The sequence below is a fragment of the Mesoplodon mirus genome (genome assembly GCF_964341445.2).
Source record: "Mesoplodon mirus genome assembly, chromosome: 4".
NCBI lineage: Eukaryota > Metazoa > Chordata > Mammalia > Artiodactyla > Ziphiidae > Mesoplodon > Mesoplodon mirus.
In genome coordinates this window covers 162,123,588-162,136,186 of record NC_138979.1, presented here as the reverse complement: position 1 = coordinate 162,136,186, position 12,599 = coordinate 162,123,588, and the positions used below count along the sequence as shown (strand labels likewise).

Sequence of the window (12,599 nt, the reverse complement as noted above, 5' to 3'; positions counted from 1 at the left end):
ACTCTGGGCAGACCAGATGACTGGGTATCGCATTCATTTCCAGAGGGGTAGATTATCTTAGGAATCAAGCCTAATAAAACACTATTGATACCTCCTGTCCATTTAAATAATTAATTCCAGGGCAAAGAGTTAGCTAAACATTGTAAACTTTGATATAAAATTTTAAATGCTTTCATTTGAACTGCTCTTCTTGACAAGTTCTGAAAACGAATTGCCTGCCCTTTTCAGAGCAATTAAAGGGTATTGTTTTCAAATTAGCAAAAACTCTTTTTTTTTTTTTTTTTTTTTTGCGGTACACGGGCCTCTCACTGTTGTGGCCTCTCCTGTTGCGGAGCACAGGCTCCGGACGCACAGGCTCAGCGGCCATGGCTCACGGGCCTAGCCGCTCCGCAGCATGTGGGATCTTCCCAGACTGGGGCACGAACCTGTGTCCCCTGCATTGGCAGGCTGACTCTCAACCACTGCGCCACCAGGGAAGCCCAAAAACTCTCCATTTTTAAATCACAGTATTTTTATTCTATAGAAGAGATCAATGTTTTGGTCTTACTGAGTTCTCTCATTTGAAACTCATGCTTTTTGGTAAAAGCAGAGTCAACGAGGTAAAAACCCAATCTCAATACCAGAAACATCTAGAGCAGTGGTTCTCAACTGGAGGCAATTTTGTCCCCCTTCTCCTACCTTCCTGCCCCACCCCAGCCCTCGGGGTCATTTGGCAATATCTGGAAAAATGTTTGTTTGTCAGGACTTGGAGGGGGGAAGAGGAAACTGGTATTCTATTGGCATCTTGCGAGTCGAGGACAGGGTTGCTGCTAAACATCTTACAATGCGCAGGATAGCCCTCACAACAGAGAACATCTGGCCCAAAAGGTGAGAACCCTCATGTAGAGTGATGAACAAAGTGGAGGGATGAAGGGGGTGGGACATCATGGTTAAGGGAAACCAGTTCAGAGGAAGAGAGGAGCCTGTGTACTTCTGCTGGATAGGGCCAGCCTTCCAGAGCTCATCAGCTAAAAATGCATCATATGTGCTGAACACCAAGAAAACGGATTACAAACTCACTTCAGAAAGAAGCTCTCTCCCTTAATGCCATATCTTAAATTTAAAAAATAAACATTCATCTTCAGTATACTTACTTAAAATACAACAAAATACATTCTCAGGGATCTATACCTTGCTTGCCTTTATAGTTCCTGAATGCCCTTCCTTTGAAATCACAGTAAAAACACTCTCTCAGTATGTTCTGAGGAAATAATTAGTTTGAGAATACTATTTCTGAATTTAGCTCCACATTGTTAGGAAAAATCTTCAGAAGACCAGTGGCCACCTGTGGTAACCAGACTCCCAGATGACTCCCAGTGATCCCAGCCTCCTGGTATTTCACACCCTGGTTGGGCTGTGTAACCAGTAGCACAGGCAGATGTAACTAACGGTATGTCACTTCTGAGACTAGGTTATAAAACACTAGGGTTCCATCTTGGGTACTTGAGTGAGGGCTCGCTCTCTCCCTCTCTCCCTCAGACAATTTGCTCTAGGGGAAGCTACCTACTATATCTTAAGAATGCTAACAGGGCCTCCCTGGTGGCGCAGTGGTTGAGAGTCCGCCTGCCGATGCAGGGGATACGGGTTCGTGCCCCGGTCTGGGAGGATCCCATATGCCGCGGAGCGGCTGGGCCCGTGAGCCATGGCCGCTGAGCCTGCGCGTCCGGAGCCTGTGCTCCGCAACGGGAAAGGCCACAACAGTGAGAGGCCCGCGTACAGCAAAAAAAAAAAAAAAAAAAAAAAAAAAAAAGAATGCTAACAGCCCTGTAGAGGGGCCCACGTGGAAAGGAACTGAGACTCTCTCGATCCTGCAGCCAATAAGAAAATGAGATCTGCCAACAGCCCTGTGAGTGAGCTTGGAAGTGGACTCCTCAGCCCCACCCAAGACTTGAGACAACTGCAGCCCAGACCAACAGTTTGATTGCAAAAGTATGAGAGACTGAAGCAGAATCACATAGCTAAACTGTTGCCAGATTCCTGACTTCAGGAACTGTAAGGCTATAAATGTTTTATAAAGCTACTAAGTTTTAGGGCAACTTTTTCTGCAGCAACAGATAATATAGCATCTTTATGAATTCTTTTTTGAAAAGAATTCCCTCCTGTCTAGCTCTAACAAGAAGTTTCTAACTTCTGTAAGTTAAATCTCTGAATTCCCACAGCTGAGAGGGGGAAAACGCAGCTTGTCCTCTGACCCGAGAGCTTGCTAATTCTTTCATATTCCTAAACACAGAAAAACTGTAAACTTAGAACTGAATCAAAGTAGTTTATACTTGTCACAATTACAGTACAGAGGTACAGAATTAGTTTATCATCTATATTCAAAAGTTGGTATCAGTAACTTTACCACCTGGGTTTCTCACCCAGTTAAGATTATTAAATAAGAGGTGTCTTTTACATCTAATTTTAAAAGAAACAAGCAGGATAGAGTTAATGTCTTACTTTATCATGCTAAAAACTAAGGGGTTTTCATTTTAATTTTTGTATTAAATAATAATACACTTTAAAAAACTTTTAATTGTCTTAGAATTTACAAAAAACGGAAAGGTCACTCCTAGACCTATCACCCAAAACATTTCTACTCAATTCTTTTTCCTTCTTTTTTCTGGATTGAGGTGGTACACTTGTAACTATATGTAATCAGACTTCTGATTCTGAAAGCAAAAAGGACTAGGGACAGGTTTTTCAGAGAAATATCTCACACCAACTGCAAAATTACTCTCACAGTAAGTTATGAGAATGTATAACGAAGGAGTTTGTTTTTCAGTTTCATTCAGATGGCACCACAAAAGAAGGCAGCAACCTCTCTAGTTTCACAGGTTCATTAGCGTGGCCACTGCAATCAGGTATACTTTGCAGAGATAATGATTTTTGTCAGGACTCTGCTACTGAGCCGTGGGCTGTGCCTTAGAGAAGTCCACCCATCCTTTTAAGACTTACCTTTTCTTAGAACTAACAGTTTCATCCTCAGTTAGATGAAATATCTTTTCAGAGTAAATTTTTAAAGAGCATATATTTTGAGACTTGATATCTGAAAATGTCTTTCTAGTGCCCTTCCATATGAAATCTATCTTAGCTATATATAAAATTCACGGTGGGAAGGTGGGAGACTTTTGCCATCAAAATTCTATAGGCAAGTCGATAGCCCCTCACATTTAGTACTGCAGGGATCAACGTCAACCTTATTTTCATCCCTTTAAAGATTTTTCTTTATAACTGCTCCCCTCCCACCACCAATGCAGAATGCAAAAATATTGCCAGGATATGTCTAGGTAGAGGTCTCTTTTCATTAGTTTTCCCTTTTAATCTGTATACTTAGTTTTTTCAACACAGGAACATGTTTTCCCTTCAGTTATATTTTTAAAATCCCTCTTCTATCCCTATGCTTTGGTTTCTTCCTTGGGAGTATTTACATACTTGAAGACTGGGCCTCTATCCCTGTCCTCCAGATCTATCACCTTCTCTCTCATTTTTGTCTCCTCTCTGTGCATTTTGGGAGGGCTTCCAAAGTTTCCCACATCATCAACTCAATTTTCTGCAGAAAGAACTGTCCTTCATTTTAACATTATAATTACATTTCAAATTTCCCTACACTTTTTCCTCCCATACTACTGGGCTTTCAAATAGCTATGTTTCTGTCCTTATGACTTACTGCTCCTGTTTCAAAGTGATTCTATCTCCTTGCATCCTAATGAAGATTTTCTAAAATGTTCTTCTGGTTTCCACTGGCAGTCATTTTCAAAGATGTGTTCTTCCACTGAACATTCAGGATGATGTTCCCCTTCCCTTATTCCGCATAACTTGTCCAAAAGCCTCTTGCTGAGAACCGGTTTACCTAGAATTTGGTATTTGCCAACAGAAAGGGTATGTAAATTACCCCTGGTTCCATCCTCTACTTCCTTGGATACAGGTAACATGCTCTTGTCACATCTACAACTGGCCAAGAGGATGTGCAGAGCCCCTAGCCTAATCCCCAGTGTCACTGGTAGGCTTTTATCTCATGTAGCTACGTGGGACTGAGACAAGATCTTCTTCTGACCCTCACTGCCTGATTCTGGGCCCATTCCAGGAGTCTACAATAAATGAAGTTACATAAAACACTCCAGTTTCCAGAATGCACTACTACTAAGAGTGTTTTCTCCTTCTCTGTCCATGCCAACAGTAAACTACTCTTGGAGACTGTATTTCCCAGAACTCAATATGCTATGACTGCCTCCTACCCCTCAGAACAAATACACACACAGAAAACACTACGATTCCCTATCCAAGTATATAAGGGAGTTACAGCCTCCAAAGAGAAACGGAAAGATACTGATTGAAAGTAAAGGGTGGAACAACACTCTGGCTCAAACTGTAGCTGCCCAATTTTCTAACTGAACCGGATCCTGCCTTTCTGAACCAAGGGCAGACCACAGAGAAAGAAGGCAGGGCCTCACTACCGACCTTCAGGGCAGGTTCAGCACTGCTGTGGGCTTCCAACTGCACTCTCCAGCGCAGCTCTATCAGCCTCGGACTGTGAGAAAATCTTGGCAGTAAGCCAGCTGTAAGTCCTGATCTCTGGTGATGTGAGTTTGCAATGTTTTATGTCTTCATAAATATTTTAGGGGCAGTTGAGGCTGCTTATCAGATGCTTTTTAAAATATGAAATTACAGTGATGGGAAGGAGGTTGTGACTGAAAAGAATTACATAATCTCAGTGTTGCAAGGGACCTTAGAGGTCATTCAGTTCAACCTCTCCAACTCTACAACAACGCAGTAAGTGGTCACCAAGCCCAGGCTTGAATCCCTCCAGTGACACAGAACTCATCACCTAGTCAAACAACCCACTTCATTTTTATAGAGTCCTAATTTTTAGAATGTTGTATTTTATACTGAGGCAAACACTTCACACTGTACTTTTTACCTATGAGTCCTAGTTCCTTCCTCTGGAGTCAAAGAATAATCCTAACATTTCTTTCAAGAGACAGATCTTCAAATACAATAGTATCAAATCTATCTCCCAAGTTGTTTTTTTTTTTTTTCAGTTGTTCCTAAGGATATAGTAGCAGAGCTTTGAATAAATCTACAGAAGCACTCTATGCCAGCTACTCAGTACTCTCAAATGCAACGGTACAATCTTCAACAATGGTAAATATCCTCTTGGTCAGCACCCCTATTTACAGAATAGAAAACAGAACATCCTCAACCTACCACACAGAGTCTTTTCCACAGCTCCAGTAACCCCTGATTAATGACCTCCACTTGCAAAGGAGGCTACTTACCTTAACCATGAAATAATGAATGCTATTGATCCAACAAGCTACTGCTATAAAGTGTTATTGATCACCCAATCTTTGGTTAAAATGGTCCTCATTTAGCAATTTTACTGTCGCAAACACCTGGAGCAAAGCACCCTCATAATTAAAGAGTTTGGGGAAGTTAAAGTGAAAGGTGATGGACAGAGATCTCAGCTTTCTACCATTTATTCTTGCTTCTGAGCTATTGTTTGTGTCAGAAAGGATATTGATTTTCTATAAAAATAAGAAAACAAGAGGCACCAAGGGGCGCAGAAGGTCAGCTTGGGCTAGAGAAGGAGGGGGAAGGTTTAGCACTCTATCTCTGTCACTTGGCTTCCAACAGAAGGGAATATTTTCTTTCCTGTGAGATCGGCTTCTAATACATCACCTTAGGAAGGCTCCTGACTTCAGGCCATCACCAAACCAATTCACTTATGAAAGAAAAGAAGCTAAATTATATTCAAGGGGAACAAATGAATGATGTATTAGTGAAGAATAAAGCAAAATTAGGCTATAACTCACCTAATTAATAGCTGCTACATAGACAATTTGAATAAAGATCAGTAGAAAGTAATCTTACAAAAGAGTTGATCCATTTTAGAATGGAACACACATGCAAAGAAAAATATTAAAATAATAACTGAGCTTTCTGAAGGCTTTAAAAAACTATTACATCATAACCACTTTCAGTTCCTCAGAACGCCTGAGGGATTGATTGGTATAGAATGGAAGGAAGAACAGAAACAGAAAAGCGAAAAGAATTATCGGTTAAGCTTAAAATTACTCTATGTTTAGTTAGCAGAATAAATTTAAGGAAAGTAGAAATAAAGCTCTCTGATTGAGACACAGATTTTCAAACCTAAAACACCTAGCATATGCTTTTTAAAAGAACTCTATCTATTGACTAGGCTAAGTAAAGCTTAATGATCAACTTCATCTTAGTAATTTCACAAGTTGGATCATATACTCTGACAACCCTCAATACCTCTGATATAAAGTTCTACACTTTGATCTGTAAGCAAACAAACTGGCACATCCAAGCAGATTTTTGAAAGGGTAAATTGCTGCCTACCTCAATTTATCCAAGCTCTAGGTGTATATTATCACAACCTGACTATAATGTGCAACAGATGTATCTGGGGTAAGAAGGACCTAGAAAGACTGAAGTGCCTCACTGCAAGGTTACAGGCTCTGCATTTGGAACCACACTTGGGCTGTGATCTTAGAGAAGACAGAGTTAACAGTCACTCACACACACAATTAAGTCATAGTTTAGCAAGAAATTCTGGGGAAGAAATACATACATCCAAAAATATCATCCCCAAACATTCAACAGTACGATGATTACTATTTGGTATGTAAGCTTGACATTGAAACAAACTTGAACACCTCAACTGAGGGTTTCAACAGTGTGAAGGATACAAGTTAACTAGGCATTTCTTGTTTGATTAAAAATAGCATGATAAGGAAAAAAGCTTTATAATCCAAAATTATACATATAAATTGGGTAAATAGGCCTTAGACTATACATTAGAGGAAAATCAGGAAAGCCAAATTATAAGCCTACCTAGTTGCACAGCCTGGCAAATATAAAGTTAGTTAAGAAAAATTTTAAAAACTGGATTAAAACCACCCATGAAAGGTACAGGCATACAGACCTGAACAGCTTTTCCTGTTACTGACAAAACCTCACCTCCAAGTTCGTAAGATTTATGCCTTTGTTTTTCAGACAAACGTCAGAAGAAGCCAAGTCCTAAGAAAGGTCATCTGTTCTACAGTTGTAAAAGTTCAGATGAGACAGAAGACGTGCCATGGCAAAGGCAAGCTCAAAGCAAAGCAAAACATGGTGGTTAACTATGAGCTTTGGAATCAGGTTTGATTCCCAGTTTTGCTACTAGGTGACCTTGGGCAAATTATCTCCACACTCATAACCTCTATTTCCTCTTCTATAAAATACAAATAGTGGTACCTACCAGACAGGGGAGTTATGAACATTAAAGAAGAAATATGTTCTGCACAATAGTACAGTGTCTGGCACACAGTTAGTGCTTAATAAATGCTAACTAATATTAACAATAATAGAATAGACTGGTTCTCAATTGGGACTACTCAACCCACTTAGGGAGCACCCATGGAGGCATTTGTTTTGATACTGTGAAGGGTGATGGGAACAACATAGGGATGGCAACTATCCTACAAGGCATGGGACATCCCACACCACAAAGAACTGCTCCATCCAAAACACCGACAGCATCCACACTGAGAAACAGATATCGCACATTAATATTAATAATATTAAAGTATCAAGCTGGGGAGTATCCGTGTCCCTAGGACTATCTATTTGAGATGTAAAAAATTAAAAGTCACCAAAAACTATACTGACGTTTTAAACATGCACCCATTAGAGACAGATTTTTCTGGCTCTAGGACATTTGGTGTAAGACTGATGGGATTTAGCCCTGTTATTTTCAAAGCCTACCATGTGTTCAGACAACTTGAATGTTAAACTCAATACAGTCAAACTGTAAGTAGCAGAGAACAGAATTACAGTCCAGAAATATTTAAAGCCATGATTCTTAATGGGTAAAGGCAGCTTACCAAGAACATTTACAAACTCCATATGCCTGGCACCCGTGTTTTCTCTCTCTCACACATACATATACACACCAGCCTCTACTGAGGCCCTGTTTCTAAAGAACAGTATCTGTGTATGAACTACGGGGCACAAAGAGCAGCAAAATGTTTTTTTAAAATAAGAGGTACACGTTTTAAACGATTTTTAGAAACAAATGTGTTTCTATAAAATATAGCCTTCTTGATGTAGGGAAACAGGATCGTGAGTGTACTTTAAGAAGCTAAACACAACCTGACTGGTCAAAGCAGAGTTACAAAGTCAGTATTACAGAGGCTGGTTGGAAAGAAAGTTGAACTCATCAAGACGGTGGTTTTGTGCTTTAGGTAAAGTTAACCAGGAAAATCTATGACTTAGTAAGGGAGATCTCACCATTCTGACATATTCTCGTCAGAGCCCTGTTTTTGTTCGTCTGCTTCACACTCCATCCTTTCTTTCCTTCCCGTTTTGCTTAGGAAAGTCCTGTTTTCTGCTGCTTCGCACAACCCGTGACCTGATGAGGTCCAGGGAGTATTCTCCTTCCAGCGGGACAGACGCTGCTTCTTAGCAGACTTGAACCTGCAGCCTCTCTCATAGCTCCAATCTGACACCTTGAGCTTCTGCTGAAGGCTGGCAGCGACCTCTGATGTTACGCGCTTCACCTTCCGCCGGCGCCTCAGCGGTCGACAAGGTGCATTTTCAGTAAAGGAGTCAGATTCATGCCAAGAATGTTGCTTACTCTTAACAATGGCGTTAAGAGCTGGGTGCCGTTTGGCTACCATAGTGTCATCAGAGTCACTAAAATTGGTGACTGGGGCCATTTCTCGACAGTCCTTGATGGCCTCATCCAGACTTGACTCAGAGGCCTCACTGTAGCAGCAGGTATGTTCTGCCAGGTGAGTGAAGTCTGAACGGCGCTTCCGGCCTCTCCGTTTGCGAAGCTGCCGCCTCTGCTGCCGAGGGCTCAGCGCCATCTCCTCCCACAGCTCACCAAGCTTATTCTGCTCAGATGTCTGCTCCAAGGCTGAGGCTAAGTCATGTACCAGCTCATCCATGAGGCCACATCTGCCAAAAGGAGGTTCAAAAAAGAGAAAAAAGAAGAAAGACTGAATAGGATCTGTTGTTTTCGAATAATTTTTCAAACAGATCATGGCACTGCAGAGTCCACCCTATCTACAGAAAATAAAGTCACCTTTCACCTGGCTACCCTTAGACTCTATTCCTACCATCCATACTCCCTTAAGCCTTTAAAAATAGGTATCTGGCCCTTGTTAAATGCCTGAAGTCAGCATGTTCTCAAAATACTCACCAGATGACAACTGGGTTATTAGTAAAAACAAGCAAACTCAGGGGAATAAATCAGTCATTCCCCTTTTCCCCCAATTAAACTTGCTAAACTAAATTACCTGATGATCAGATCTAAAAAGATTAGAGAATGTCTCATCTGTCCAAACAGGAGCAGAAAAACACTCAACTTCAAAACCATGGATGAAAAGACCGTTCTATGGTCTGGGGTCACTAATAAGAATGTTTGTGGCAGGAAGAGAAAGACAACTTAGTGACACACTTTACGGAAGGCTGCTTGCAGTTTTAGTGTTCCAAGAATCTGTAGTGACCCAGGTTTGTACTCTGCATGGAAAAAAAAGACCAAGTTTGCACCCATTCTGGTCCCAACTACCACCCAGAAGCTACCAGGTAAAGAGCCTTAAAGAGTATGTCATATATTTGTGAATAATTAGCAACTTTTAAGTCTTCTTGCCAACCTTCAGAAAATAAACTGATTATCCAAGTTTTGTGCTTTAGTGCCAGACAGTCACACAAAAACACGTTATAGCTGAGGTTGAAATGACAAGGATAAGAAGAGTCCCTAAGATTTCTAGCTAACAGCTTTCCAAAGTCTCCTGTTTTTCAACTCCTTCTTGTCAAACCATCATACTTCAGGGATCACTTCATAGGCAAGCCTTCCAGAGGCTGAGCGCAGGAGGAGCGATTTTCAAAATGCCTTTTTAAAGGGAAACGTTTAATATACTTCGTACAACATCTAATTAAATACATTTTAGGGCTTCCCTGGTGGCGCAGTGGTTGAGAGTCCGCCTGCCGATGCAGGGGACACGGGTTCGTGCCCCGGTCCGGGAGGATCTCACATGCGGCAGAGCGCCTGGGCCCGTGAGCCATGGCCGCTGAGCCTGCGCGTCCGGAGCCTGTGCTCCAGAGGCCACAACAGTGAGAGGCCTGCGTACCGCAAAAAAAAAAAAAAAAAAAACATTTTAAATTAGCACCTTTTCCCTAGCCCTTGTTAAGTCCAACGTACTTCAAGACCATAATTAGAGCTTAAAACTCTGTGGAGCCACTCTCAGACCATATAGTTCCCTTCACACAGTTTACATTTTGCAAAGGACTTTCTAAAATCTATTTTCATGCTATCCTTATGCCAAGCAATTTAAAGGCAGGAGGAGCAACGGGGACACCTAGTCCCAAACTACCAACCAAACAAAACTCAAAGTGTCAAAAGCCACACTCATTTAAGCAGTAAGTAGTTTAAAACACCATGGCTGGGGTTTGGGAGACAGCTGTCTCTAAAACCAAAATAGATAAGTGGGGACGCACTTATCTAAATCTATTTCCCTAATAAAGAACTACTGCTTTAAAAACTCAAGCAGAACTGTACAAACTTTAACGTGAAACGAAGTTACCAAACAACTTGCAGTTGGCTGTGCAGTCGAATGCCAAGCTCAAAGGCTGCAATTCGAACAGAAGGTGACAGAAGAACCCTGGAACTCCCACCCTCCCTGAATGCACAGTCCGAGAGGGTCCCGGGGCCAGGCAAGCACTCGGGGAGACAAAGGCTGTCCGAGTCACGCATCGGAAGGAACGAGAAACTAGCAGAAGTAAAAAGAGAGGCGGGCAAGCGCACAGTCGGGGGGTGGGGGTGGGGACCGGGGGGGGAGGGGCTGGGGGAGGCAGGAGGCAACTTCTCAATTTGGGTGACCAGGGGCAGGGGGTCAGCCCTTCCAGGGCAGAAACTACCAAAATTCAAGTCCTGGCGACTAAACTCCCTCCGTGCTCAAGGGTCGCAACATGGCCACATCCGTGAGAAAAAGCGTGTTTCGAAGGACTCCCCCACGCCCGGGCCCGCCCCCGAGGATTAGGGCGACCACTGCTCGGGACACCAAGCCGTCATGCTGTCGCCAGCTCAAAAGAGCCAGACACTAGAGAAGAGAGAAGGTGACTGTTGCCCGGGAAATGGCCCGACCCTCATCCCCCGGATCGGGGAGATGGGCCCTGAAAAACAAGGCCCCGCCACCCTCTCCCCTCCCGCCAGCCTCCGGGGCCCCATGGCGCCCGTGGCCGCTCCGCCGCGGCCCGGAGCGCCGATCCCCGCTGGCGCGGGCCCCCTAGGCCCCGACCCCCTCACTCCCCGTCCCCCTCACCCGCTGCCGCAGTCACCTCCGACGGCCGCGGCTTTTGGGGCCGAGTCTCCCCGCCGGGGCTTCCCTCTCTGACCTCATTTCCGCTCTGAGCCGGTGGGGGTGGGGCGGTGGTGAAATGGGAGGGACAGGCTGCGCGAGACGGCCCGCCCCGGCCCAGCGCTTCCTGCCCGCGGCCGCGCCCACTTCCGCCCCTGGGGGCGGGGCCGCGAGAACCCGGAAGAAAAGCAAGGGGGCGAGGAGGGGCGGTGTTTAGGGGCTGACTGGAGCGGGGTTTCCCGTGGGGCTGAGGTGCCCATCTTAGTGAAGGGCCTACCCATGCAGGCCTCGTCTGCCTTGGAGGCGTCAGGAAATTGGGCGCTAGGGAGGGGCGTCGGCCTTGCCCTTGATCGCTGACCTACTTTTTACGGGGTGTGTGAAGTTAGGGAAATGGGTCCTCATTCTTAACCATGCGAGTTGTACAACCTTTGGGGGGGTAGCACGAGTGAGTTGCTCAGACTATTAAAGATACACATGCTTGAGTAACAAAACAAAGTAGTATTGCATTATAACTTGAAGTGTAAAAGTAATATCCTAGTCAAACTGGTATAAATCAATTACTGATACAAATAAATTTATACATGGGAAAGAAGAGCTAAGCCTCTGGTGCAGAATTCCAAACAATTTTTATAGATACTCCACCCTGAGGCATAACTCCTGATTCTAAATGTGGACTGTGCAGTGAATTCCTTCCAAAGAGTACAATATGGAAAGTGGGGGGCAGTGAGTAACTTTGAGAGTGGAGAAACAACTACGGTGGAGTAACCTTTCCAGTGGAGAAACTAGCACTCCCTCAGCCGGGTGATCAAGGTTAAGTTAACATCAACAGTGATAAATCACGTTGGTAGTATGCGGACTAGATACGATATGATGAGAATGGCATTTTATCTCTATGGTACTTTCCTTCTAAAACTAATAACCCCAGTCTAATCAAAAGGAAAAAAGTGGAAACCCCCAAGTGAGGAGCGTTCTACAAAATGTCTGACCAGTATTCCTCAAAATTGTCAAGATTTTCAAAGACAAGGAAAGTCTGAGAAACTGTCACAGCCAAGAGGAGCCTATGGAGACTTGACAACTAAATGTAATATGGTATCCTGATGAGATCCTGGAATAGAGAAAGGACATTAGGTAAAAACTAAAGAAATCTGGATAAATTATGTACTTCAGTTAATGTTGATAATAATGTCTGTACACTGGTTCATTAATTGT

The 12,599-nt window shown here is 43.3% G+C and overlaps 1 protein-coding gene across 1 annotated transcript in view; it reads right to left on the bottom strand.

Moving 5' to 3' along the window:
- Positions 1-11,422, bottom strand: part of GPATCH2L (G-patch domain containing 2 like) — a 56,898-nt gene extending 45,476 nt beyond the window's left edge. The window contains exons 1-2 of the mRNA XM_082618547.1: positions 11,355-11,422; positions 8,317-8,988 (exon numbers count right to left, since the gene is read on the bottom strand). Of these exons, the coding sequence (XP_082474673.1) occupies positions 8,317-8,978 (662 nt within the window). The 5' untranslated portion in view covers positions 8,979-8,988; positions 11,355-11,422. The remainder of the gene's footprint in view (positions 1-8,316; positions 8,989-11,354) is intronic.
- Positions 11,423-12,599: the final 1,177 nt, after the last annotated feature.